This window comes from Rhinolophus sinicus, linkage group LG02, assembly GCF_036562045.2.
Source record: "Rhinolophus sinicus isolate RSC01 linkage group LG02, ASM3656204v1, whole genome shotgun sequence".
Classification (NCBI taxonomy): domain Eukaryota; kingdom Metazoa; phylum Chordata; class Mammalia; order Chiroptera; family Rhinolophidae; genus Rhinolophus; species Rhinolophus sinicus.
Window position 1 is genome coordinate 99371008 of NC_133752.1, and position 14497 is coordinate 99385504.

General features: G+C 33.7%; 1 protein-coding gene across 4 annotated transcripts in view; it reads left to right on the forward strand.

Annotated features, from left to right (window-relative positions):
* UPF2 (UPF2 regulator of nonsense mediated mRNA decay) overlaps window positions 1–14497 on the forward strand; it is a 96946-nt gene that overhangs the window by 67937 nt on the left and 14512 nt on the right. For all 4 annotated transcript variants that reach the window (XM_074324984.1, XM_019710276.2, XM_074324983.1 and 1 more), the window contains exons 13-18: window positions 990–1193; window positions 1917–2192; window positions 4424–4607; window positions 9714–9853; window positions 11337–11441; window positions 11728–11826. In XM_074324984.1, coding sequence (XP_074181085.1) covers window positions 990–1193; window positions 1917–2192; window positions 4424–4607; window positions 9714–9853; window positions 11337–11441; window positions 11728–11826 — 1008 coding nt within the window. The remainder of the gene's footprint in view (window positions 1–989; window positions 1194–1916; window positions 2193–4423; window positions 4608–9713; window positions 9854–11336; window positions 11442–11727; window positions 11827–14497) is intronic.

Sequence of the window (14497 nt, forward strand, 5' to 3'; positions counted from 1 at the left end):
GAGGAAACCTATAAGGAGGAATTAATTCATTTATTATATATGGGCAGGGTAGAAGGTGATAAGGAATGGTAGTGCAGCTTTGAACATTGAAACCAACTTTCAGAGAATCAAAGACAGTAGTTGTTTAAAAAAACTAAGGATTTTCAAAGCTGCTTTACAAGTGGCTAAAAGTTTGAAAAATCTGAAATAACTCATGACTTGAGACAACTTTAACATTTACAGTGAAACTGATGAGAACATATTTAGCATTTGAAAGATGGACTGTGGATATAGACATGAAAGCGATACTTGGCAATCTGCCGATTGTATCCATTGTCTTTCAGAATAAGAATGGAAAGAACTTGTTTTGGGTAGAGCTCTGCTGATTATACCATTACCAGTAGGGTTTCTGAAATAGTAACAGTTAACTTTTGTGGGGGAGGGTACTTATAATGTGCTACACACTTCCTATATATTTCACATGTTTTAACTTGTCTAATTATTACAACAAACTATGAAACAAATGCTTTTAGTATCCCTCTTTTACACATGAGGAAATAGGATGCCGTGTAATGTCAGTCTTGATGTTGTGTTCTCCATTTTAAGTTACCTTTTAACCAGTGGAAATTTTTTATTTATAAAAAGAAGTGTCTGAGAGTATTTGCATCAAATAATGCACAAAAGAAAACATTATTTTTGATAAACCTTGGGTATTTCTTTCAGTGATCTTAGTACATGAGTGTATACTGTTAGCTTGATTGAAGACCTGGAAACTCTAGGAAATGTGAGGTCATCATGGAAAGATGTAGGGAAAATGTGAATAAATTTTGCCAATAATTAGAAAATTTTCATATTTTTATCTCTAACGTGATAAAGCTGATAGAGGATCTCTAAAGTATTTTGCATTTCAAAAGTTCTTTATCTACATGTTCATAATAAAATATGTTATTGGGTACATTGGACTATGTCCTTATCTTAGTAATTTAAGTAACAAAGTTCTCTTCATTTAGGTTTTGAGACAGATGCGAAAGTTACCCTGGCAGGACCAAGAAGTGAAAGACTATGTAATTTGTTGTATGATAAACATCTGGAATGTGAAATATAATAGTATTCATTGTGTAGCCAACCTCTTAGCAGGCCTGGTGCTCTACCAAGAGGATGTCGGGATCCATGTTGTGGATGGCGTTTTAGAAGATATTCGGTTAGGAATGGAGGTAACAAGACTTTTCTTTAAAGTCACTAAATTGGTGTTTGTGGAGAATTTAACTTTTAAATCCTATTGTTGAAATAATAATTTGAAAACTCCTTTCCCATGTGGTATCATATGCTATTACTTTATTGGAACTAGAGGTTTCTAAATAAACCTTGTTGTGTTAGATTTCCTAGTCTTCTCTCAGGCTAATGCTGGGACATTTTTTCTCTTTTTCTTGAGTCCAATTAAACTTATTTTGGAAGAGTATAATAAATTTTTATTTCTGGGTCACTATTGGGACTCAAGTTGTAGGAATCTATAAATTTATTAGTTAGAAGAGTTGATAATCATTTGATAAGAATTTCTGTAAGCAGATTCCTCCTTTCTGTAGGCGTATTGTTGCCTTAATTCATGAATTACAGAGAAAATAAGTTATGTGGGGCTGATAGGGACAATTACATCTCAATTGTGTTATAAACTATCAATTCATTTAATAATAGCTTAATACTAAACTTAATATTTAACGTGTTCTTTTTATTAAAACATTTTAAAGACAGCCATTTCCTAGTGAGAGAAAAAGGACATCCAAAAGTGACTGCCTTATTAGAAAAGAAGGAAAGAGGCCATTATTTTTTCTCTGTTCGGTGTTCTTTAAGTAGTGGATACTGTCAAGTGACAAAAGGGAATTTTACCTCTTTTCAAACACATTACTATTTCTTAATGGAAATCTATTTTTTTTCTTTAGGTAAATCAACCTAAATTTAATCAGAGACGTATCAGCAGTGCCAAGTTCTTGGGGGAACTTTATAATTACCGAATGGTGGAATCGGCTGTTATTTTTAGAACTCTTTATTCTTTTACTTCATTTGGTGTTAACCCTGATGGCTCTCCAAGTTCACTGGACCCTCCTGAGCACCTTTTCAGAATTAGACTAGTGTGCACTATTTTGGATACCTGTGGCCAGTACTTTGACAGAGGTTCCAGTAAACGAAAACTCGATTGCTTCCTTGTGTATTTTCAGGTATATAAACTGAAATATGCAGCTTTGCTTCATTTAATGCATTGCGTGTGTTACAAAAATATTAGATAAAAAACCCTGTAGCATTCATATACATGTTCATAATTAAGTTAGATTTATTCTTCCGGCTAAGGATGTTTTAGAGATTTAAAAGTAAAATTCAATGAATTCTATCATATAAACATTCCAATTGCATTGTAACTTTTAGGATTGATAATGATTGATCATTAATTTTTTGAATTATTTTGGTACAGTTTATAAATTTAGTACAGTAATTTATGAATTATGGTATTTGTTACAGTAACTTATGGATTGAATTACTTGTGATTTTTATACATTTGATAACATTCCTCTCACTCATTTATGTTGTGGTTTTACACCTAAAATAGTTCTTTCTAAATGATTTAACATTTTTTAAGGAAAAAACTCATTTTGGGGGAAATATATTATTTTTAACACAAAAATATTTGTTCATTCACTGGTAAAGTCTTGGGTTGTGCTTTTCATATCTTAATTTCAGTTAATTATCTAAACTTACGATTTAGAGCAAGTACAGTATAAATTAAATGCAGATACAAATACCGAGACAATTCTATAACTTCTGTAAAGTTGGTGTTCCAAAAGTTAACATAGGTTGGTTGTTTGGAACCCAATCACTGTTTTCCATAAAATACAGTGTTATAAGTACTGATTCGGGTGAATAGAGCTAACTATCGAATTCTCCAGATGTTAGTGAAATAAAGTACTGTTAGTATCATTCAGTTCTATATGATCACTGTTGTTAGTATTATTTTCACTCATCCACTGATAAAGAAAATAAATTTAAAACTATAGCTTGAGGTATCAAAAATACATCGACATAGTGGCTGGTGTTAAGTCGGGTAAATACCCTTGAGGAAGAGCAGTTTGTTAACGTTCTCTTAACACTGTACCGTTGCAAGAAAGGAAAATTTGTTACTCTCTTGTTTTCTGAATTAATGAGAAAAAATGGGGAAGGGGGTTTGCAGATTTGAGAGTCAGATTCCCTGTTGTCTGTAAGTACTGTCTTAGGTTGGAGACTGCCTATATTGAAAACCAGAGTTTTGTTGCAAAATTATTAGCATCCAAAGTGGAATCTCTTTCAGAAGAGAATCCTCACATGCATTCATTCGGACATCCCAGGCTGAGAGAAAAGAGCCACTCAGAAATAACCAGGAGCAGGAAGAGACAAACATATTTTCCACATTGATTAACAGACAGATATATGCAGCAGGGATACACCTGGGGGATGGGAGTAAGAAGCGAGTGAGGCCTGGGAGAGGAGGTGGTCGGTGCGTTCTGCCGAGAGCGTAGAGTGGACAGTTATGTGTTGGAAGACCAGGTAGAAAGGATCACCAGCAGTAGTGCTTCTAAGCTTTAATGTGTACACGTCACCTGGGGATATTGTTAAAATGCAGATTATGATTCGGTGGTCTAAGGTGGGTGCCGAGGAGTGCATTTCTAACAAGCCCTCAGTGAGGGCCGCACTTCGGAGTAGCAAGGACTTAGGACAAACTGGACAGGAAGAGTAAAGCACCCACATGAATACCTGTGTATAGACAAGTAAGTTCTGGGGCTGTGCTCTTTAATGTTAACTTACGAATTGTAAGTACAAAATAGAATGAGGGAACCAGGAGAGGAGAAGACAGGGAAAATACCTAAATAATGCCATATACACAGTAGGTGTTCAATAAATGATTGGTGATTAATTACTTTTGTATATTAAAAACCCATCTTTTCATATACTTTAATTGACCTTTGTAAAAATCAAATCAGGTAGCATAGGGGAAATAATGAAAATTTATAAAAATTATGGCTTTGAATCTAGTTGTTCTCATAAAATTAAATGTTTAAACCCTGATTAACAGACAGATTGATGAACAGATATGTGGAGCAGGGTTTCTGCCTTGTTTCAGTACCTGAATATTTATTTGGTATCTTATTTATAATTTTTCCTTGCCTTTAAAAAAAAAGATTATGACAGTTATAATAAAACAATATTTAAATTCAAGTCACCAGATGGCTTAGAAACTGTGTAGATGGAGGGAAATAATTGGAATAGGATCATTGCTGTTGACCATTAATAAAAATGGCAGGTGTCTTGTACAGCTTTTTAGCTTAGTTATTATAACTAGGTAACATCACAATACAGATTATTTTAAAATATTTTTGTTATTAATTTCTTATAGCTAAATTTATTTTTCATTTGTTATCAGCGTTATGTTTGGTGGAAGAAAAGTTTGGAGGTTTGGACAAAAGACCATCCATTTCCTATTGACATAGATTACATGATCAGTGATACACTAGAACTGCTAAGACCAAAGATCAAACTCTGTAATTCTCTGGAAGAATCCATCAGGCAGGTACAAGACTTGGAACGAGAATTCTTAATAAAACTAGGTAAGCAATTAATTACAGAGAGAAAATGAAGGTGGTATTTGGCAGATTGTTTCTAGAATTTGCTTTATAATGTCATCAATTAGAATTTACTTTTGTATACTTTTTATTTTCGATGTTTGGTGTTACGTAATAGTGTTAGATAAGACCTGGGTAATACACCTTTTTATTTCATTAAATCCCAGATTGGAGGTTAATAGTCATGTAAGACTTGAAGCAAATGATGGTGGAAAAAACACAATGTTCTTGGCCTCTGTTGATTTTAGAATTTTTGGTTGCTCATACAAAAATCTACTTTTGATTAAAGCCTCTCTTATAACACAATACATAGTTTCAACAAGCATTATTTCCTTAGACAGTATAGGCTAGAAACTATGGGAGGGGAGTACCTGTTAGAAGTTTGAAACTATCCTACAGAATTTCAGACTCCCTAGGAGAGTTGTTTCTGTTTGTAAGGACTAGAGAAAATGCGTCAGACGTGCTACAGGAGGATTGATCTTTTTACTTTCTCCGTGTCCTTCTGAGATTGTTCTGGAAGACGAGTTAGCTCTTGATTAGCTAACCTGGGACTGTTGGATCCCACTAACTTTGTCAGTGGAAATAATAGGAATAAAGTGTAGCCTTATCGGTTTACTTACCAGTACTTCTTAGCATATTTCATTTTAGTCATTTCAAAGTGACGACATGTTTTCAGGCTTTTAAGTTAGTATTTGTTTTCCTGCTGGGACTTGGTACCCATAAGTCTGTCACTAGAAGATCTTACCTTCATCAGTTATACCAATTGTGTAAACTTACTACATTGCATATCTGAAGAACCACTTTTCGTGGTGAAGGCATTTGTGATTTTTGTTGTCCAAAACTTTTATATTACACCTAGCATATTAATAGGATTTCTTTCTCCAAAGGTAAATCCTCTTTTGGAGAATGTGATTACTGTCATCTAGTTAAGCATTATTTTTAAAGGATCTCCCGATTGTGCAACTATTAACTTTTCCTGCTACTCAATCCATAAAGGCATATGTGATTCTTTTTGCTCTTTGAACTTTGTCTCAAATTATGTTTTCCTTTTCAGATTTCTAATTGTATAAAATGATCTTTTCAAGCAAAGTGCTTATTTTTCTACATATTGATTTCACTTACTTTATATGCTTTCAAATAGTTGAGTCTTAGCCTTGTTTTCCGAAAACCTTCAGGAATGGTACTCTCTGTATAGAGGGCATGAGGGAATACTAGATTGACACTCCAGTTGGGAGTGTTAAAGGGAACAGTGTGCTTTGTCCTTCGTAGACCAAAAGGTTGAAGGACTTCAGGCTTCTTTTGAAGAGTCTGTCCTTGTTTAGAATATAGGAAGGGAAAAATAGGTCACCATTTGCTAATGAAACTCTAAAGATGGTGGCAGCTATCATTATGCTACCACGTTGTCCCATTTTCCTCCTGTTTTAGAGTCTAAATATCAGGAAGAAGATCTACATGAATAAATCTGTATTAAATCTATTTCCTGTTGACAAACCCATAAGATAATACAATATGATGCCTTTGATAGTTTTTTGTGTTCAAGCACTTAGCAAATTTAATACCTCATTTTAGTTTTATAGCTACCCAGTGCTGACATAATACTTAATGGGAAAACACTAAAAACATTCCCTTATAATTATTTGAAATCATTTTAAGATTATTAAAAGTAGTAAATGTCTATGGTAGAAATTTGAAAAACACCAGGGAAACAAAAATGACTGATATTCCATATGCAAGGATAATTATGTATTAACATTTTGGTGTATTTTTCTTCTATTAAAATTTTTTCACGTTTACAGTTTTATAACTGGATTTTTCCCCCACTAAATACATTATGGAATTTCTTCCATAAAATATTTTTCTGAATATTTATGTTTTTTAAAACTGTCTATATATATTCCTTTGTATGAATGTGCCATAATTTATTGAATTCTGTTATTTGACACTTGATATTTCCAATTTTGCACCACTATAAATAACATTCTTTTGTTATTTTTGTGTGTATCTTGGTTTTCTCAGGATAGGTAGAATTACTGGTTAAGACATTCTCTTTAAGAACAAAATTGAAATGGTAATAAGCAATATTATTTAATTCTGGTTTGGAAGTTTTAGATAGCATTATAATAAAAGGAACAGAAATGAGGGAAATAAAAGTGAAAAAGAAACGAAGCCATAAGGATAAATTACATTATAAAGCAAAAGAGTGCATTTCATAAATTAGAAATAAAATCAGTAGGATTGAATAAAAGGCCCAGAAGTAGCACCAGTTAAATACAGAACAATGTATTACATGGTGAACGAGCAATGTTAAGGATAGGATACAGGCAACAGGTGAGCATTTGGGAGGAAACTTGATAGAAAGCCACATCTTATATCATCAAACTACAGATGGATTAATTAAATATTTTTTAAAAGTTAAAAATAGAGCTGATTATCAAATATTTGAGGAGGTGTTAATTTTCCCAAATTTTAAAATGATAGAAGAAAGCACACTTGTAGACAGCTTTAGGTGTTTAAACTGTTATACAATAAAAAAATTAAAATTAAATGAAAATGGAAATAGTTTTCTTGCCAGGTTATTAGCACTTACATAAAGAGCACAGGCAAATTGATAATAGAATTGAATACCCCAATATATAAATGAACATGACATAATCAAATAAAGGAGAGCAGGGAAGAGTTTGGTGTTTTTATTGAGTACTACCTGTTAAGAGGAAGGTAATGTTACTCATATTTGACAGATGGGTTAAGTAAAACCTAAATCAAAACACTAGGTTAAGCGGTCATGCCAGAATTCAAGGACTCCGTTCTTTTTGGTGTGTTAGTCTACATGAAAACAACCTGAAAGGAAATAGTACAATTATTACCATCTCTGTTATAAACAGGAAAGCTGAAGCACCAAGCACCTCAAATTCAAGACAATAGTATTTGATTTTGATCCCCAAGTACACTTAATTCTGACTCACACACATCTTAATATTTTGCTGTTTGGATTTGGCATTTTGTCATCCCTGTGTTCTTTATATATATATTTTAATCTACATTATTTTATTTTTTAAATTATTTTTTTAGAGGAGCAAAGATTTTTATTAAAGTGAAAGTACAGCTCTCTTATGAGAGGGGGTGCCCGAAACTGGGATGCCCCTAATCGACATTATTTTAGATTGACAGTGACTTAGGGGTCAACAGCTAAGTCGTTTTTAGCAAATGCTAAAATGCTATATAGTTTAGCAAATGCAAAATGTTATATTTATAAATTGTTTTTGAAACTAACTTGCAAGGCAAATGAAAACATTAGAAATCATGCATGTTTTCCTTAGGAATTAGAAGTATGGCTTTCAAACCAAAGGTATTTATTATATATTATAGTTCTTTCCATGACACGTATTTTAAGTGGATATAACAAGGAAGGGTGTGATGATATCTCAGGCCACGTGAGTTTATCACCACTGTGATGTTTTTACTGAGAATGCTTAGATTTCCAGTCCTTTCAGTCTTTTGCCTTTGATAACTTAAAACATTTTGCTTCTTAAAGTCCCTATAAATAAGTAAAATGTACATATATAAAATTTATATCTGTATCCTTGAAAACTAATAAGTAATAGGTAGAAAATATTTAAGTTCGTGGAATCTCAATCTGAGACACCAACTTTTTTTCTCAGTACTATTTTCCTTTTAAAATAGATCTCTGAATTCCATCCATCTTCTCAGATTTTTTAAATTAACAAACTTGAACGTACCTGCTTTAATCACTCTGTACTCCATATTTTTGTCAGTTTTTAATTGCTTAGACTTAAGACACTGGAGTAATTTTTGACTTTTATTGGTTGGGTTATTCATACTCTCTGGGCTTCAGTATTCCTCATAAAATGAAAAGGTGAAATCATAAATCATACCATTTTTGTAAAGTTTCTTTCTGTTCTAATTGCCCAAGATTCTGTGAATAAACAAGTATTTACTAAACACCTACTGTGTATTTATCAATATGTGGCCTCTGATAAGTTTTGAATATATAAAACAAATTCTTTGTCTTTAAGGGTCTTATAATCTAACGTAACACTTATGAAATCATTTTTTAAAAATTACATGGCATATCCTTAAATGTAAAGTGCTATGATAAATTCTCCAAGTGCTTTAGGAGCAAAAAGTAATGGATCAAGTACTCAGTTTATGCAGGAAGTAAAACTTAGACTGTACTTGAAGAATACGCAGGATTTGAAAATGCGTATTGAAGGCTATTCTATATTGAGAAGAGTATTTGATGAGCCAGATCACAAGGTGGTGTGCTTTAATGACAGAGAAGAGACTGACCCCATAGCAGCAGGGGAGAGTCAGATCCCATGAGGCCATTTTAGGTGCACGTGGAAAGTAGAGATAGTAGTTTGGGATTCAATGATAATGAAGAAGAATTAAGCAGGCAGTAAGATGTGGATGAACATGGGGAGGTGGAAGCACATTCAAGCCAGGGGTTTCCTGAGGAGGAGAGAGAGTGCTGTTGCTGAAGGGAAAACTAAGCTCTCTGGTGACACAGCTGCTAGGCGTGTCACCATGTGGCTTTGCCGCCTTCCATCAGTCTTAATTTGCAGACATTCAAATTGATAGCCAAATGTGATTTCTCCACTCAAGCGACATAATTTTATGTCTTTGAGTTTTTAGAGATTCTTGAAATATTGTTTGATTAAAAAGTGTGACCCTGTACTGCTCATTTTTAAAAAAGCATACAAAAAGTGGGACCAAAGTGCATCTTATGTGGCTGCAGTGGCACCTTAATATGCTGCTACTTTTTGCCTTTTTTTTTTTTGAGACTGAGATAAACAGTTGGAAGCTCTAAGAAAAGGAAAAATACATGCTTTTTTTTTTTTCCTTTTTGCTAATGGTTAAAAATATATCAGTGCTCCATGTTGAAATGAAGGTCTGTTTAGTTTTTTTTAATGTTTCTCAAAATAATTTTAAATTCTATTCTTATTTTACTATTGTTCTGAGAAAATGACTGTTGAATTTTCATAATACATACTTTTAAATGAAGTGATATAATATTGAAAACTTGCATTTGTCTGTTTTTAATGTGTTTTTCCACTTTCTCCTCATTTCAAGGCCTAGTAAATGACAAAGATTCAAAAGATTCTATGACAGAAGGAGAAAATCTTGAAGAGGATGATGAAGAAGAAGAAGGAGGAGCAGAAACAGAAGAACAATCTGGAAATGAAAGTGAAGTAAATGAACCAGAAGAAGAGGTGATGACTTTTATTTATAGCAAATAGGTACATTTGTACAGAGTATTTTGATTATATGAGCCAAGATTTTCTTTAATATGTAAAATAAGATCAACTCCTTAGTTTTATTATAGTAAATGTAACTAATACCGTGTTTCCCTGAAAATAAGACCTAATCGGAAAATTAGCCCTGGCATGATTTTTTTCAGGATGACATCCCTTTAATATAAGCCCTAATGCGTCTTTTGGAGCAAAACTTAATGTAAGATCCGTGTTTCGGGGAAACATGGTAGTGTATGTCTGTTATAAAACTGTTGGATTAATAAAGAGCTGTTTGTTTGTTTTAAGTAAATACTAAGCCTAGGATTGTTTTTATTATTAAGACTATTTTTTAGAGCAGTTTTAGGTTTAGAGCAAAATTGAAGGGTAGGTGTAGACATTTCCCATGTACTCTCTATCCCCCAGACATGCACAACCTCCCCCATTATCACCATCCCCCAGGAGAGTGGGACATTTGTTACATTGATGAACCTTCACTGACACTTCATAATCACCCATAGTCCATAGTTTAATTACAGTTCACTCTTGGTTTTGTGCGTTCTGTGGGTTTGGACAAATGTGTAATGACATGTATCCATCATTATGGTTAGGATTTTTACTTAATAAGCAATTTGAAGAAAAATAATTGATCTCCTGTGTATCTTAATCTCACTTTTGAATATGAACTTTTAACCTGTGGGTTTCATAAAAAACAGCGACAACAACAACAGCAACAAAAAACCACTGACTAGATACTAATGAACTTTGCTTTATATTTTCCAGATATAATGGTTTATGAAATCTGAAATTCATCATGCACCACGATTATTGACATGCCCTTTTGTTTTTATGACTGTTAGGCTAAACCATATGAAATTGCTGTTCTACCATTTTGGACCTTCCAAAATTTGATTTTCATATAGTTCAACCTAATAGTTTTAATCCTTTCCTTTTTTCTAAACCTGCTTAAGTTTTAAAAGTTCCAACTAAAATAATAGAATGTCTGGGATTTGGTTCATAATCTGGAAGTACACTGGGGGTGTAAGTTAGGGATATAGAAGAAACTATAAACTGACCATTAGCTAATAATTGTTCACTTGTGGAATGAGTAAGTGAGGGTTCATTATGCTATTCTTTCTCTATTTATATATATTTAAATTAGAAAGTTAAAAAAATAAAAAGCAGGATGAATAAGGGTAATAATAAAACACTAATGAAAATAGAACTTCAGTCATAGAATTAAACACTTTTTCATTAGTTTTAGTGTAAGCATAAGGTTATGCTTTGTATTATTAGATCAGTGGACGATAGTGAATGGGGTTTTAGCTGACTAAAGTCCGCTATAGTTTTAGTGGACTTTGCCCTAACATTGAGAATAATAAACAATTATGTAGAAGTTTTACCTTTGTAAAATGTAGTAACCCTTTTCAAAATGTTTTAATCTTCTATCATTAAACAATTTCAGGAGGGTTCTGATAATGATGAGGATGAAGGAGAGGAAGAAGAGGAAGAGAATACAGATTACCTTACAGATTCAAACAAGGAAAATGAAACTGATGAAGAAAATACTGTATGTATGGCTGAAAATTTGCTTCTTAAAATTGTGCAACATTTTCATAGTATTGCAATTTTAGCCACTGAAGTTTTGTTTCTTGTGATTATTGAAAACTATTTCTTTGGAAATTTGTTTTCCTAAGTTTCTTTATTAACAAGTTTTTCTTAACATTTAATGTTACATATTTTACTCATTCTTTGAGTTATGTTGAACAAGTTATTAATACAAAAGGCTCTGCCATACAAAACATTACAGTTAAAATTTCTGGTCTGATTTCTTGTTTTTGTTTTGTTTTCATAAGGAGGTAATGATCAAAGGAGGTGGACTGAAGCACGTACCGTGTGTGGAAGATGAGGACTTCATTCAAGCTCTGGATAAAATGATGCTCGAAAATCTTCAGGTATTAAATGTTGCTCTATTCCTAAGTATCTTCTCAATACAAACGATTGCAGCATATTTAATTCCAGTTAATATGAGTATCTCTACTATCTAAACACTTGCCTCTGCAGCAGTTTTTTTGTTAGTTTGTATGGTTTGCAGCTGCCAATGCTTGCATCCCACATCCTGATTTGCACCTTTCTTTGAGATAGAGTGGGGGAAATTTAGTCAATATAAGACTTGAAACAGAGTAATTTCATTGCACCAACCTCTGCCTTTTCTTTCTGAATCACATCTCTATTTCTAAGACCCTTTACTTGTAGTTGGTTTAGGAGTCACACTTTGTAGAAGATAAATATGTGGGGAAATTTAATTTAGTAAATTCTTAAGTTTGATTTATAATTTGAATAACTGGTATGTAAATACTTCAAGGAATATTAGTTACTTGATCTTTTAAAGGAATGTTGTTTAATGTTGTTTAAATGTTATATAGTGACATTAATACACTGGATTTTATAAAAAGCTCTATCGTGCCAGTAATTTAGAGAATTATCTTTTTCTGTAGTTAGAGGTAAAATCCCATAGACAGTTTACTTTAGCCCTGTACACAGTAGCTGTTGTGAAACACTTTGGTGACTTGAGAAGGGTGCGGTTTTTGGAATGGTGGGATGAACGCCCCATAGTGTGGGAGCAGTGGCAAATGGGAAGGGAGGAGGTGAAGAGACTGGGTACAAATATTGCCAGCTCTTGAGGATTTTTACTAGAAAAGGAAGAGAAATGGGGAGGTAGCTAGAAAAGACCAGAGCTAAAAGAGGAGGGTCATTATTAAGATAGAAGATATTAGAGAGTCTTTATGTGGGGGTGGGGAGTAATCCTTTAGAGAAGAAATAATGGGTTTTACTTTCATTGATGCCACTAAGGCCAAAAACTATGATAATGTATGCACAAGTTAGCATTAGACCAATTTGCTTCTTGCATATATTAAAATTTCTTCACATATATGTGTGTATATATACATATAGGTATATTTATATATATATATATACATGTACATGTATATATATATACATGTACATATAGAAAGTTCTCTTAATTTATGAAGTAAATCATATATTCATGTCATTTAGGAGCAGAAGTCATCAAATAAAATATAATCCTTTGTAGAGATAATAAACAATTTACTTTGTAAAGAAACTTTTCCTATCTTATGTGAGTCAGTAGCCACTCACTTAGTTATTCATTTGTCTGGCAACTATTTATTGAGCACCTACTATGTGCCTAACACTGCAACAGGCTTACCATAAAGTAGTAAATAAAAATAGACCTGCTTCCTGCTCTCAGAATGTAGTTTTTAGGGGGAAGGTAGATGTTTAAAAACTAAACAAATACATAATTTCACATTGTAGTAAATGCTAAAGTACTAAAAGAACAATGCTTTGGTTGAGAGTAAGGGAAGGGCCTTCTTTAGATACAAGAATCTGGAAAGGCATCTCTGAGATCATAATTTGCAGACAGGACAGGTAAAAGGAGACATCTAGGTGAAAAATTGCGAGAATATGGGAACCATTTGTCAAAGGTGCTGAGCCAAACAAGAACTTACAATATTTGAAAAACTAAAAGAAGGCCAGTGTTAATAGAACAAAGTCAGTCTGTGGAGGCTGGCACAGCATGAGAATGGGTGATTGGGGTGGGACACCTGTGGAGTGGCGTGGTCCTATGTGAAGGTGAGTCAGACTGGAACAAGTCAGGGAGACGGTCAGGAGGCTGTTTGGTAACCGGCGTGAGACGTGATTGGTCGTCTGTCTAGGATAGTGCCAGGACACCTGCAGAGAAGTGTGGACTTGAAAGCTTTTAGGGGGAAGAAAGGATTGGATTGATTTGGTGCTTGATTAGACAGTGGGGTGTGGGGGACGAGGAGTCAAGGACGACACTCGATGTTTTGGCTTGGCCCACTGGCCAGTCTCCGTGATGGGAAACGGGCAGAGTGAGTGGGCATTCCATTGACCACGGTAAGTTTGAGAAGCCTGTGAGGTATCAAAATGGAAATATCTGGCGATCAGAAGAGAAACACAAAGAGTGGTTATTAGAGCATATTTATAGCCATGGCAACAAATGAATCGCTCAGGTGTGGAGAGAGGGGGAAAGCAGATTCAGGGTTGAACCCTCAGGAACCCCAACATGTAATTTATGGATAATTTACAAATCAAGATTCGTCTAACATGATCCTTTCAAATTTTAAGTAAAAAAACTTAATAAATCTTATGAACCTGGGAGAACTTCAAGCAAATTCTAACAAATTGGAACTTAGAAATCAAAAACAATAAAACTTTACTCTTTTTACCATTTTGTGTGACTTGCAAGTCTCTTGCACAATGGAGCCTATATCAAAAGACTGTTTAAATTGTAATAATTTTAAAACCTTCATGGCCTTTTAGCATTACCTGCTTAACTTTGAAGAATCATATTTAGCTTTTTCTTCACTTGTGCTCCATTCATCAAACACAGAAAATTATGTGCAGTTCCCTAAATGCTGTTTCATGTCCTTGCTTGTGTGCCTCTTCTTCCCCGGCGTAAGTTCCCCCCATATCACAAAACTGCTCTTCGACCCTTTGCTTGAAAGAAGTCATATGAAGTCTTGAACGTTCCAATGTCCCATATTTGTTGAACCTTTCATGCAATCTCAGCACCCGCCA